Source organism: Diabrotica virgifera, chromosome 1 (genome assembly GCF_917563875.1).
Source record: "Diabrotica virgifera virgifera chromosome 1, PGI_DIABVI_V3a".
NCBI classification, from domain to species: domain Eukaryota; kingdom Metazoa; phylum Arthropoda; class Insecta; order Coleoptera; family Chrysomelidae; genus Diabrotica; species Diabrotica virgifera.
This window is the reverse complement of record NC_065443.1, coordinates 88,407,954-88,422,384: the sequence shown is the minus strand read 5'-3', so window position 1 is coordinate 88,422,384 and position 14,431 is coordinate 88,407,954. Positions and strand designations below refer to the sequence as shown.

The following is a 14,431-nucleotide window of genomic DNA, read 5'->3' as shown; positions in this document are numbered from 1 at the left end:
TGGTATTTTGGAGGTCACTCGATTCGAGATATAGCAGATAATTTATTCGTTGTTCGTTTTGCGAATAGGACGGCTCCTTCGATTTCCACAGTCGAAAGAATAATTAAAAAATTTCGCAGATGTGGATGTATTCAAAACTGCCACAAGTGTAACAATCTTGGTGAAACACCTATTCGTCAAAAGAGTGAACAACGTATAAATAAAGAAATTAATGTTTGTGGTGCTGTTGAAGCCAGTCAACCGTGTTCAAGCAGGGAAATTGCTGAACAAGTAAATGTAAGCCAAAGTACTGTTCGAGGTATTTTAAAAAGGAATGGATATCGATGCTATAAAGTTCAAACAACCCAAGAACTTTTTCCCGAGGACAATACTAGACGAATGGTATTCTGTGAAGAGATGATGAACAAGCAAAATGCTGACCAAAATTTTTTAAAGAACATTTTATTTACTGACGAGTCGACATTTTCTCGTCACAGAAAACACAATTCATCGATTGTTTGGTATTGGTCTCGAGAAAATAAACATTTAAGCATTCCTGTACGAACACAATACCCGCAAAAACTTAATGTTTGGTCGGGTATTTTGTGTGATTATGTAATAGGCCCCTTTTTTATTGAGGGCAACCTCAACGGCACTAAATACCTCGAACTACTACAAAATCAAATCGTTCCGGCAATTCAGCAACTTCCGAATATGAATCTCGGAGATATTTGGTACCAGCATGACGGATGTCCCAGTCATAATACAAGGGCAGTTACCGAATATCTCCGAAGGACATTTCCAAACCGGTTAATTGCAACAAACGGTACAATCAAGTGGCCTCCAAAATCAGCAGACCTCTCCCCAAATGATTTCTTTTTTTGGGGCTTTCTTAAATCAAAGATTTATCGGCACAATTTTGAACGTGCCCAAAATTTAATGGAGTTAAGAGCGAAAATTGTCCAATATTGTGCTGACATTACGCCAGATCAACTCAGACATACAAGAGCATCTTTGTATGATAGATTCACCCATTGTTCGTATGTTCAAGGTGGATTATTTGAACCTTTACTCCATTAAATTTTGTGCCTAAATAGGTTTTTTAAGTTGTTTTTAGAATTTAATGTTTTAAGTTTTTTTTAGAAATTTAGTTTTGTTAAGTTTCTTTAAGAGTTTATTTTTTGTTTTTTTACGAAATTATTTTTTATTTTCCAAACCGTTACGGCAAAAAAGAACCACACACCTATTTTATTAAGAAAAAATATTTGTAAATCGATTTTACAAATAATTTTTCAAAACGGAATAGATACGTAAAAATGCGCGTTTCAAATAATAATTTTATTGACATGTCCTCCCAACGATAAATGACTGATTACTGACTAGACTAGTGTTTTGGTAGTGATTTTGACGACCACAGTCTCGGCTGGTCCTCTACAGGCATGGCCGTGTTGCCAGGTCGTAAAAAATATTGCACGAGAAATAGTTCGACAACGCGAGATGTTTTTTGTTTGAAGCATGGGATTTGTTTATTCAGTAATATTTGCTGGTTATTTGTTTACTAGCTTAATTTATATCATGAAATTCAGTATAACAATGCTTAATTTACCTAAAAATAACAATAGCGAAAATAGAGATAGCGAAAAGAGCAATTTAAAAAAACCTAAAATGTTTAATGTTTCACCCTTAATGACCAAGCTGAAATAAAAAAGAACTATAATTTTCCATCTAAATAGTTAATTAGAACGAATCCATTAATGCATCAGTTAACAATGCATTTAAAGCATCAGTTAATAAAATAATTATAGACAGAATGACCGCCAATATTCTAAACGAATAGGCACTAGAAGAAGAAGAAGAAGATTAATGCATGTTTATTAATTGTAACTACCCTGCTCTAAACTTCAATAATGAATACTTAGGTAAGAATAAAGAAAGTATGAAGAGAAGTATCCATTCTCAAATGTGGTCTCGAGGTAAGAAAGTAGAAAACTCAAAGAGGTACCACAAAAATGTATATTATAAAAATGTCATACAAGGACGCGTTTCGGCTCTTACCGAGCCATCATCAGCTTGAAATACAGGAGCAAAGTCTAAAACTGTCCAGACCAGGAAGGAGGAAGAATCTAATAGCTTACATTGTATTGGGTTCTTTAGGTTTCATTCTAAGTTATAAGTAGTGTATTAGACATTAAGGGTATAAAAATTCATTTTAAGATTTAAATGAATTTTTATACCCTTAATGTCTAATACACTACTTATAACTTAGAATGAAACCTAAAGAACCCAATACAATGTAAGCTATTAGATTCTTCCTCCTTCCTGGTCTGGACAGTTTTAGACTTTGCTCCTGTATTTCAAGCTGATGATGGCTCGGTAAGAGCCGAAACGCGTCCTTGTATGACATTTTTATAATATACATTTTTGTGGTACCTCTTTGAGTTTTCTACTTTCATAAAGAAAGTACTTATCTACCAAACCAAATAAGACAATTTCGTTTGGTTTTCGACTATAATCTGTAATACTGTGATTCATTCATAAGAAAAGAGAATAGGGATTCTCCGAAATACACCGATATTGAATTCGCCTATCGAATTTCATGACATGCGAATCTTCTCATCAAACGTGACATAAATAGATAAAAAAGGGAAATTTCCCTCCGATTGGCAACACCGCTGAAATTTAAACAGAAGCAGCGTGGTCACAAATTTTTGTATGTAATAGGCGGGGCCAGGGCAACTATTTGAGTGGAGTTTAATTTCGACTTGTTCCCGAATGAGTTCAGAATCCAGCAGCCCAATGAAGTATTGGATTTTTTTATATATAATTATTTAAAAATCTTTTGTTGGCCAACCGGCTAGAGCAGAATTGAGCCGAAATACACGTAAAGTCAATGTTCCGAAATTTAATGAATGTACCTGTATAGTATACAGTATACACATCGACGTTCGTTTCACTTTATGTTTTGACTTAATTTGCTTGAAAATGAATCGTGACGCATGGGAAAAGTTATAGCCGACGAACAATACAAACCAAATAAATTACTCCTTTTGTTTATTATTTTTGAAACTGCTTCATATACTTAACATTTTAGGACAAACTCCATTGCACATAGCAGCTGCACATGGTGCATCATATGATACAGTCCAGATGTTGCTTATGCATCCCTATATTGATACTACAATAAAGAATTCTAGCGGAGAAACAGCAAAAGATATAGCTACAAGAAGTTCGAGGTATTATAATGTTTTTGAAATGGCAGATCCATTGTTGGGTATTGAAAGTATAAAGTAAGTATTGTTGAATTAGTGTATATGTTACGGACAATGATGTAAATTGGCCATTAACGTTAAGGACCGGGCATTGTCGTGAATGTCCATTTCCCCTGGTTATTAGCGACAATGCCCGGCCATTAACGACAATAACATTAGCTATTGGCCAATGTTGTAAAAAAATAACCTAAAATTAGAGTTTTCATCAATAACCGGTCAATAACGACAGTGGCCAAAAGCAAATGGTCAATGTTAATATCTAAATAAAATGGGGTTTGATGTCCTATTAATTTTTTATATAAGATAGATTTGATGGATCTCCATTTTTATTTTGACAAGATAGTGAACCACGGCATTTTGTAACACTTTTTACATAAATTTACTATGAGTAATTATTTCAGCACGAGTACAGAAATGAAGCAAATAATAAACATAACCTATCTTTTAGTCTAAATTTCAACATTGACCGATTAACAACGGGCATTGTTGACATTGACCGGACAATGATGGAAATGTTATCCAGAATTTAAAATTATCATCAATGTCCAGTTTCTATGGACACTAACGTTAATATCCGGCCATTGTTGACAATGACTAATTCAACAGGCCATTGCCGATATTGACAGGTTATTAACGTTATTGGCCAGATTTACGTTATTGCCCATAACATATATATTAAACTGGTTTTATAGTGTTCTACGCCTTTCCGTTACTAATCGCCACTCCTTTCTATTGTGGCATACTTCTCTTATACTTCTTACTAACATCACCTTGGAGATGCCCTTTATCCATGTGGTTGCTGGTCTTTCTCGTGTTCGTTTTTCTGTGGGGGTCCATCTTATGTGTTCGTACCACACTAGCTGTTGTTTTTCGATGCCATCTATGATTGTTCTTTCTATTCCAATTTGTTGTCTAATATTGTCATTTTTTATGTGTTCTAGTCTAGATCTACTTGTTGACCTCCTCCAAAAATCCATCTTAGTGGCTACTAATTTATCATTGAACTTTTTGGTTAATTGCCAAACTTCAGCTGCATAAGTTAATCATCATCATCATCACACAGCCAAATTTGTCCAATGTCGGACATAGGCCTCCTCAAGATGTCTCCACCCTTCTCTGTCTCTGTAAAATCTTTTTTGTCCATTTGTTGTCTCTCTGTCTTGTGACATGTCCTGACCATTTCCACTTCAACTTCGTAATGCGTTTTATGATCCACTCGACGTCGTCCACTCTAGTTCTTCGCCGTAACTCATCATTTCGTATTCTGTCTCTCAAAGTTAGGCCAAGCATGGATCTTTCCATTTTTCGGTGTGCTACTTGTAATTTTCTTGTTGATGCTTTAGTCAATGTCAGTGTTTCAGCTCCATAAGTGAGCACTGGAAGTACGCACTGGTTAAATGCTTTTCTTTTTAGCTTTATTGGGATGTTTTCCTTGAACACATCTCATAGTTTGCCATACGCTGCTCATCCTAAAGCAATTCTTCTAGATTCTAGATAATTCGCATGTTTGGTTGTCTCTACTTATTTGTATTTCGTGGCCCAGATATATGTATTTACAAACTGTTTCGATATGGCAGTTTTCTAGTTTCAATGATGCGCTAGGTACTAAATTGTTCATCATTTTAGTTTTCCCAAAGTTTATTTCCAATCCTACTTTTTGGTAAACTCATTGTAGTTCTTGCAGCATTTCGTGGGCTTCCTTTAAGTCGTCGGTTATTAAAACTATATCATCTGCAAATCGTAGGTGGTTCAGCCTTTCGCCATTGACATTCAAACCTCTGTTTTCCCATTCTAACATCTGGAATGCATGCTACATTACGGCATTGAATAGTTTTGGTGACATGTTGTCTCCTTGTCTAACTCCCCTTTTTAGTTGTATTTTTTGAGTTTGGATGTGGAGGTTTATTGCTGTTGTGGCATTTGTTGTGGCGTAGATGAATACTGGTTTTAATATTGTGTTGTAAATTAGTTTTTATTTTCTGTTCTTATTTTTTTGCCACAGTGCCGAATTCAGGGCGCTATCACCTGTTTTCTCTCTACTATCTAGGCCTATCAAGACTAATACAAATCAAGTATAATTGAAATTATCAATTTTTTTAAATTTTAGAGATTTAAAATAATTGGAGGACATTTTGGACAATACTAATACTAGTAAGTTAACTAAAATGTATACTTTTAAAAAATATTTAAATAAACTTTATATAAAACATTTTTTTTAATTTCTCCACTTACACATTGCTTGTTACATAAAGCTAGAAGCTGTCAATAATGAATAAAGTGGTTTAGTTTTTTCTTTGATTTTTATAAGAAAGATTTATCAACCCTAGTTATGATTTCTCGTTGAGGCTCTATGCCTCTTTATGGTGTGGATTCTTCTTCTGATAATGGGGATGATTTCTGTAAACATCCTGTTGTGTTTCGCTTTGTTGTATGAGTTGTTCAGCAGGGCGCCAAATCTGGAACCAAACCATAAGCTCTTTATGTAGCAAACGGTTCCTTCCAGAATTGTTGGACTTTATTTGTGAATGCGTGGAAGTTAGCTGTCGGTATGTCCTTACTTTGGACAGGTATCATTGCGCAATGATATTGGCAGTGAGTGCTTCCAAAGTGGTGGTAGGTGGAACTGGAATTATTTTCAGATTTGAATGAATGCTTGCTTCATTGTGTTGTACATCGATGTTGATATGGTAGACATTAACAAGGATCGTAGACATAAAGTGTATTTCATGGCAGTGGTGTAGCGTGAGTGTCGGCCGCCCGGGGCGGAAGACAATTTTGCCGCCCTCTTATTTGGGTATTTTAATTTATTGTATAACATTACATACATTAATTATAGAGAACTTTTCGGCGAGAACAGTCATCATTATTTTGCATTATACAGGTTGGATGTTAAATAAAAAAGTTTATCTAAGTTTTACAATCACGTTTATTAATACAAAAATTCTTTTACTTTAACCAATTAGATACATTGATATAACTTAGGTACCTAACACTTAAGATTAGGTACACCTTGACGATCGACAACATTAAATAAAATCAATTTTTAATTAGAACTAGAACGATACTATAATGCTATATTTTTATTTCTATTGAAAAGTAATATGAATATTTGTTAGAATTAAAAACAAAACTTACGTCTTCAATTAAAAATTTATACGTCTACTTTTTTTAAGAGCAAAGTCTTTTATTGCACCGTCAATGTCTATCGCATCACACACCTCTTGCTCAATAGACAAAATAGCCAAATTAGTTAGTCTTAGAGTACTAATTGTCGATCTTAAATAATTTTTAATCATTTTCAATTTTGAAAAACTCCTCTCACAGCTGGCCTTGCTTATAGCAACTGTGAAAAATAATCGGAACATTATTAAAATATTGGGCAGAGTATCTTCCAGCTTGGATTTAACAATAAATTTAATTAATTTAAGTGAGTCTGCATTAATCAATTTCGTTGCCTGTAGCAGCAACGAAAGTCCGCAATCGAAGTTTTTCCAGCTTGAAACCCTGCTCGTCAATTTCGTCAGATGCGTAGTCTTGATTACATTCAGTGTTGTCTGGATCTAATAATATAGCCGGCGTAAGATAAACAAACTTATCCGTTAAATTCTGTTGCTGTTGAAAATGCTTACGAATTTCTACAATAACTCTATCTAACGAAGAAAGCAGCTTTCGTCTCAACTCATTTTTCCGTCATCGAAAATATGCTTTTTTGATCAACTATTTCTAATGGGAATAAGCCACAATTTTACCAAAAAGATTGATTTTATTAACGTTTCTATTATTTTTATTTTTATTATTTTATTATTAATGCTTTCTTGGTATGCGCCTCCGAGGTTTAATGGAAATTCCAAGTTCTTCGTACATATTTTTGCATACCCTACAGCTCAATTTGCTAATTCCTCTCTTTTCTCTGTCAATATCATCTGCAAAGCATTTACTTTCTGAGCGCACAATCTTATGTCAAGTCTCCTTGTTTGTATTTTTGTGCATCATTCACTTCATGTAGCACCGGTTGCGACAGTCCCAAAATACAAAGAAAGGAAAATGACTGCATCGAAACTAGTAAAGCACCTGCATCTGTCCTAGTGTATAAGATTTCACCTGCCTCTGTCAGTTTTTCCAAAGTGACGAGAATGTCTTTGTAATTATGCTATGTCACATTTACGGCATCGCCTCTTGCACTCCACCGCGTGTCTTGAATCCTTCTTTTGCCTGTAGCTGCTATCAGAACTTCCCAAAGATGTGTCGATGAGAAAAAAAAAAAAAAAAAGAATAGCAACGTTCTAAAGTGCCGAAAAAAGTTGTGCTGATTTTTAGTCATAAACGGGGAATTCCCACAAGTCAGTATAGACGTTGTTGCCAGTCGCTACAAAATATCATTCAAAGAAAAGGAATTCCCCGAATTCGTCACAAAATAAGTATGTAATGAAAAATTCCATGCTCCTTTCAATCGGTCAGAATTTGTAGTTGCGATAAAAGTATAAAATGGTTCAAATATTTACAAAATATTTTTATTATTCATTGTTAAATTTTGCCGCCCCCTAAAAAGTGCCTCCCGGGGCGGACCGCCCCTGCCGCCCCCACTACGCTACGCCACTGTTTCATGGTGAGTTCGTGAATGGGAGTTTGTTTAAAGGTGGTTACGGTTTGGATTTGGTGCGGACTGGTTGGTAGAACTTTTCTTATGAAACATCTGGTAGAAAAAGCAGCTCAGCAGTTTGGGTATGTAAGAAGTTGTATTAAAAGAAAAAATGAAAAACCTGTTCATTTCAAAACAAGAACGGCGGCTAATAAGATAAAACATTAATATAAACGATCATAACTTCGAAGTAGGTTAAAGAATTTAAATTTCTGGGAGCAACAATCACCAATGACAAGAAAATAGAACGAGAAGTTGAAACGCAAATAACGGCAGAAAATAGATCTTTCTTTACAATGCGGCATTTAATGAAGTCAGAACTTCTCTCATAGACAAGGCGAAAACGGAGGGATCGTCGGGAAAAATATTCCCATGAGATTTTCTTGCATAATTACATTCGTGAGACATCCCAGAATAAGGTTCAAGAAGTCGCCCACGTGAAAAGTGGGCCAAATTTTTTTTAACAATTTTTTTTATTCAAATTGAAAAAATCAATATTTTTGGCCCGGACAATTTTTTTTGTTGGTTTTTTGGACCATTCTCGATAAAAAAGGTTTCTCATAATTTTTCTCTAAAGTTGATCGTTTTCGAGTTATAAGCAATTTAAAATTGAAAAAAAACCAAAAATGGCGATTTTCAAGGCTTAATAACTAGGTTAAAAGTTATTATTATGAAAGTCAGAAAGTGACTAAATCAAAGTTTAATGCCCCCCTACATAATCCCGAAGAAATTTTTGTCATTATTTTATTACTAAGCTGTTATTTTTAACCTTTTAATGGCGGCTATACGAAATATTTGGAATAAACAGATAATATGTAAAAGGTCTATTGATTTTGACATATTTTAATAGAATTTGAAGTAAAAAAAAATATTGCTGCTGTATTTTGTCTTTATCATGTTGTTCCCATTTTGGGAACGTTGGCATGTAAGGTATTATGTATTTTATAAAAATAAAATACTTAACTGTTTGAAAAAAGTCTAGTATTTTTATAGTACACAACACAACGCCCTTGGTTAGTGCCTTCGGGAATGTGATTCATCCCGTCAAATTTTATGTCGCTTAGAACAGGAGCAGATGGACCGCCTTTTCTTTTTCTTTGACCTGAACCTGCTTTTACAAGGGCTAGAGCAACGTTTCTGCGAAACTCAAGGTGTGTTATATTTGCATTCTCATGTTGAAAAAATTGAAAAGCTGCCACAACCGCCAAATTCAATCCATGAGCAAACAAGTTCCACCACCATTTTTTTGATCTAAGTCGGGGACGATAAGAAGCAGCTAAACGTTCAAAAAGGTCAACCCCACCCATTCCAATGTTATATTGTCTTATCAAATTTGGTTGAGTTACATCTTTTTATGTTCAGACTTCCCTCTTCTGGTGGAATTCTGAACAGGGTTACTAGAAAATGATTACTTGCGACTATTACAGGATAATTGTCATTACATTTGACACAAATAACATCGCTATCTGATTTGTAATCATAGGTCCCTCGATCTTGTTTTTTGATGGTTGAGGATGAAACTAAAGGACATTTGTTGATCCTATTTTCTCGAACTGTACCACAAGCCTGTATACCGTTTTCTGATAAAGATTTCAGAAGGTAGTAGCTGGTAAAAAATTATCGAAATATACAACATGGCTGTTTTTATTTTTGCAGAATTTCTAACATAATTTTAGCTGAGTGATGGCCATGATATGGAACCATTGATTCATCAATGCTTACATGTTTATGAAAAACTCCAAACTGCTGAATATTAATTTTTTGAAAAGTGGTCAAACTTTAGCTACTTTTGAGTGAGCTAAATTAGAGTTATCACAAACGTGAAGATATCTTTTTATTATTCTGAATTTTTCACGGCTCATTGTTTTTGCAAGGTTTGGACCCTGCATGTCATCTGCCGTTGACCAGTAGTCATTTTTGTCGAGTAGATGATGATATCCGCTAATCAGGAGCAAGCCAATAAACTGACGAATATCTTCATCAGAAACTGTAAAATTTTGAAAATTTTGATTCCTTCGAGCGTAAGTTTCACTTTGATTACGTATAAAACTAATAAATTCTGGAGTAAAAAACAAATAGAATATTTCAGACTCCGTTTTACCCATATGCTCGGCTCCTACTTTAGGTGGATCTTGGGCTTCTTGCTGGATTGCCACTTTTTCAGATTTCCTCCATTTTTGTGATGCTCGACTTCCAACTGATTCTTCTTCGTCATCTGATTCGGCATCACCATCATGAATTTCTACCTCTCCAGGAACCTCTATTGGCATGTCAACCACGTCCAAAATCTGGTCGTCAAGAGTGTCCTCGTCACTAACAATATCTCGGTCTCCTGAAATGGGAGGAAGTATTACAACATCAATGTTAGAGGATAATGAGGTTTCCACATCTTCCAAAGCATCCCGTACACATGTGTTCTTCTTGAACAGCTCTATCGACTGTTTGTTATTCCTAAATTCTTATTATTACTTGAAAGGCGATTGCACTAATCGTTATTTCCCTTGAAAATTTACTAGCTAACAGAAACGACATTATAATTTATTAGGGCATATTAGGTACTCAATGATGCCAACGTTCCCATTTTTGGAAATGGCTAATTCCGACAATTTTTTTCAAAAAGTAATGAAAGAATTCAAGCGCAGTATAAACTATTTACTAAGGTAGTCAATTGGCTACCTTACTTGAAAAAATAATAGCAATAGAATAATTTTTGCTGACTTGATGACAAAAACCGTAAAACGAATCAAAAAATTGAATTTTTGTGCTTTTTACTTTTTTTTTTAAGAAAATGAACCCAAATCTAAGTAAAATTTTTTGATAAACTAGCAAGCCCCTTACCTTTGCAAAACATTATGTAGTGCGATTTACAAAAATAATTGCATAAACAATCTTAAAAAAATGTTTTAATAGGTGTTCCCAAAATGGGAACGTTGGCAGTTAAAAGGTTAAGTAATAATATTGAGCGCCATGCACGTACTAGGCGGCCGTAAATGTGAGTGCAAGTAAGATTCACAATTGGACTGCCGGAGTGGCATCTCTCTCGCACTCGGCATTTACGGATGGCTACCACGTTCATGGCGCTCAATATTATTACTTAAAAATAACAGCTTAGTAATAAAATAATGACAAAAATTTCTTCGGGATCTTGTAGGGGAAATTGATTTAGTCACTTTCTGACTTTCATAATAATAACTTTTAACCGAGTTATTAAGCCTTGAAAATCGCCATTTTTCGTTTTTTTCAATTTTAAATTGCTTATAACTCGAAAACGATCAACTTTAGAGAAAAATTAAGAAACCTTTTTTATCCAGAATGGTCCAAAAAACCAACAAAAAAAAATTGTCCGGGCCAAAAATATTGATTTTTGCAATTTGATTAAAAAAATTGTTAAAAAAAATTTGGCCCACTTTTCACGTGGCATAATCAAATTAACCCAAAAAAAGCACCGTGCTATGACTTAATAAGCGGCAATATAGTGCAAAAAGTCACTAAAAAAGCAAAAACGGAAATACTACAAATCTTTAGTGCAATGCTAAGGCTGAGCTACTTTCCAAATCAGTGGAAAGTAGCAGAAATAATAATGCTTCCCAAACCTGGCAAAAACCCTAATGAAATATGCTCGTACAGACTTATCAGTCTCTAGCCAATCTTATCAAAAATATTCGAGAAACTTCTACTCAAGCTAATGGAGCCAATATTAACGAAAAAAAAAGCTCATACCAGACCATCAGTTTGGCTTTCGAGCAAAACATGGCACAATAGAACAAGTCCACAGAGTCGTTAAACAAATTAGCAATGACTTAGAAAAGAAAAGGTATTGTTCAGCCGCATTCATAGATATTAGCCAAGCTTTTGATAAGGTGTGGCATCCTGAACTATTGTATAAAATAAAAAAAGGATTACCTCACAACTTCTATCAATTATTAAAATCATACATAACTAACAGATTTTTCTTAGTAAAACAGCAGTCTGAATAGACTAACATCTACCATATAGAATCTGGAGTACCATAGGGTAGTACCTTGGGCCCAATATTATATTTATTGTACACGGCAGATTCCCACTACAGAACAAACAACAGTATCAACATTTGCTGATGATACAGCAATACTAGCCTCCCATCACAATCCTGCAGGAGCTACAAGAAACCTGAACAAAATAGGAGTATGGCTAACAAAGTGGAAAATAAAAGCGAATGAATCCAAATCAATACACGTCACATTCACGATGAAAAGAGATCAGTGTCCACCAGTGAATCTAAATAACAGCCAATTAGCACAAGCAGATAGCGTGAAATACTTAGGCATGCACCTAGACAAACACCTCACATGGCGGACACATATATTCAACAAGCGAAAACAACTAGGACGTAGACTGCAGCAACTGTACTGGATTATCGGCAGGAAATCTAAACTGACCATTCAAAACAAATTACTTGTATATACATCAATTCTAAAACCAATCTGGGCATATGGAATCCAGCTTTGGGGCACAGCGTCACATTCAAACTTAGAAATACTTCCAACGGTTCCAAAATAAGGTTTTAACAATAATAGTCAATGCCCCCTGGTACGTGCCAAATACAGTAATACAAAAAGACTTAGAAGTCCCCACCATCAAAAGTGAAATAAAACGACACAGTGAAAAATATCGGGATAGAGTGAATACGCATGTGAACCCCCTTGCGAGTGATCTATTTAACACCGCATAGGTGAAGTGCGCCGCTTAAAAAAATTTAAACCAACGGATCTGATAAGCAGGTTTAACTAAGTGTACTCGAAATAACAAACAAATAACGGTTCTAAATAAATATAGGTTAATTATGTAAAGGAAATAATTCACTGGAAATATTTCCTACATGTCCAATGTAAATATCCGATCATTTACATCCTTTAATAATATTACATATGATATGTGACAGATTGTAAATATACTGGGAGTTAATAAAAAAAAACTTTTCACGTGAGCGACTTCTTGAACCTTATTCTGGGATGTCTCACGAATGTAATTATGCAAAAAAATCTCATGGGAATATTTTCCCAACGAACCCGCCGTTTTCGTCTTGTCTATCACGAGATGCAACATCCAGATATGTATACCATAACTCGACCAGTAGTCGCGTATGGAAGCGAAACATGGACACTAACAAAAAGAGAAGTAAATATATTGCTGACGTGGGAAAGTAAAATGCTTCGACTGATAGCTGTATGGCCCTTGAAAAGATAGCGTGACAAACGAATGGAGGTGCAGACACAACAAGGAGTTATTAGTGCCTCTTTGAGTTTATATATAAAGGCCAATAGAACAAGATGGATATGGCATGTGATACGCAGTAACGACAATCGCCTTATAAACAATGTGTTTTGAATCTGGAGAATATGGGAGTAAGACAACGGGCAATAGTAGTACAGAACCGACAAACATGGAAGGCAATAGTAAACGCGGCAAAGACTAACGAATAGTTGTAACGCCATTAAAGATGATGATGATGTTTCAAAGAATCTCGAACATTTTAGCAGAGTTGCTATTATTCATCTGAAAGGAAGCTGTTAAAGTTATTAGGTAATGTTACTGCATTAAGTCTGTTTTCTTTGAAGAAATTTGAAGAAAAAACGTTCCCTTGTCTTTGAGGTTAATACCACAGATACCAAAGAAAGATATAACTATGCATATAAATATTAAGAGGTCATAGTTGAAATTTTCTGTGTATAAACTTTATTTCATATTGGGAGAGTTATAATAACTTTAGTTACCGATGTATGCAAAAGAATGCTCTATTTTCTGGCAAAAATACAACACCGGATTATTATTTTATTAGTGGAAATGTATTGAATAAGCCAATCCCAAAAACGTATAGGGGAGATATGCCTGAGACGGCATACTGGCTGAGATGGCATATTACGCGTTTTTCTTAAACTATTTCAAATTTGGTGCATAGTGTGACAATTTTCAGTTCCTCAAGTTAGAATTTGTCAACATTGCTGAACTTATGCATGTTAGTTTTATTTTGACAGCAGTAGCCTTTGGAATGTTTAATAAGTAGGACAATATATTTATTGGATTTTTTTGTATCACATAATTCGCGAGTCTTTACACCTAAGTTAAGTTTTTAAATTTTTTGATGTTGTTTTACATTATGCCTATCACGCCTGCATCGATTTATATCTAAAAAATGTGCTTAGGAAAAATTAGGTTAAAAAAACGGTCTGATTGCAATGTTGCCTGAGATGGCATAGTAAGTAGGTGGATTAGATGGCATAGGTATGCCATCTCACCCTTATGCGTTTTTACACTGCATTAATTTTGTTATATGATTGGAGTTTATCGTTACAATTATGGGTCGTTTTAAGAGGAATTGGAACTGACAAAATCGATTCATTATGCATTTTGCATTTTTTGTAATGGCCTCTTTTCATTATCTCGTTCTCGAGAAACCTAACTAAGGTGCCAAATTTGTGGCAAGTTGGACATATTCCGAATGTGACGGTGTACCCAAGACTGCAAAAAATGTATTTGTGACTTATGTCGAGATTAGTGCCTTTAT

At 34.8% G+C, this 14,431-nt stretch overlaps 1 protein-coding gene across 3 annotated transcripts in view; it reads left to right on the top strand.

The window, feature by feature from the left end:
• The window catches only part of LOC114325888 (ankyrin repeat domain-containing protein 49), a 210,604-nt gene that overhangs the window by 22,697 nt on the left and 173,476 nt on the right, over positions 1–14,431 (top strand). For 2 of the 3 annotated variants that reach the window (XM_050642087.1, XM_050642103.1), the window contains exon 4: positions 3,071–3,266. In XM_050642087.1, coding sequence (XP_050498044.1) covers positions 3,071–3,266 — 196 coding nt within the window. Of the gene's footprint in view, positions 1–3,070; positions 3,267–5,355; positions 5,456–14,431 lie in introns of those variants that run through there. The other variant, XM_028274023.1, reaches the window with a different exon arrangement.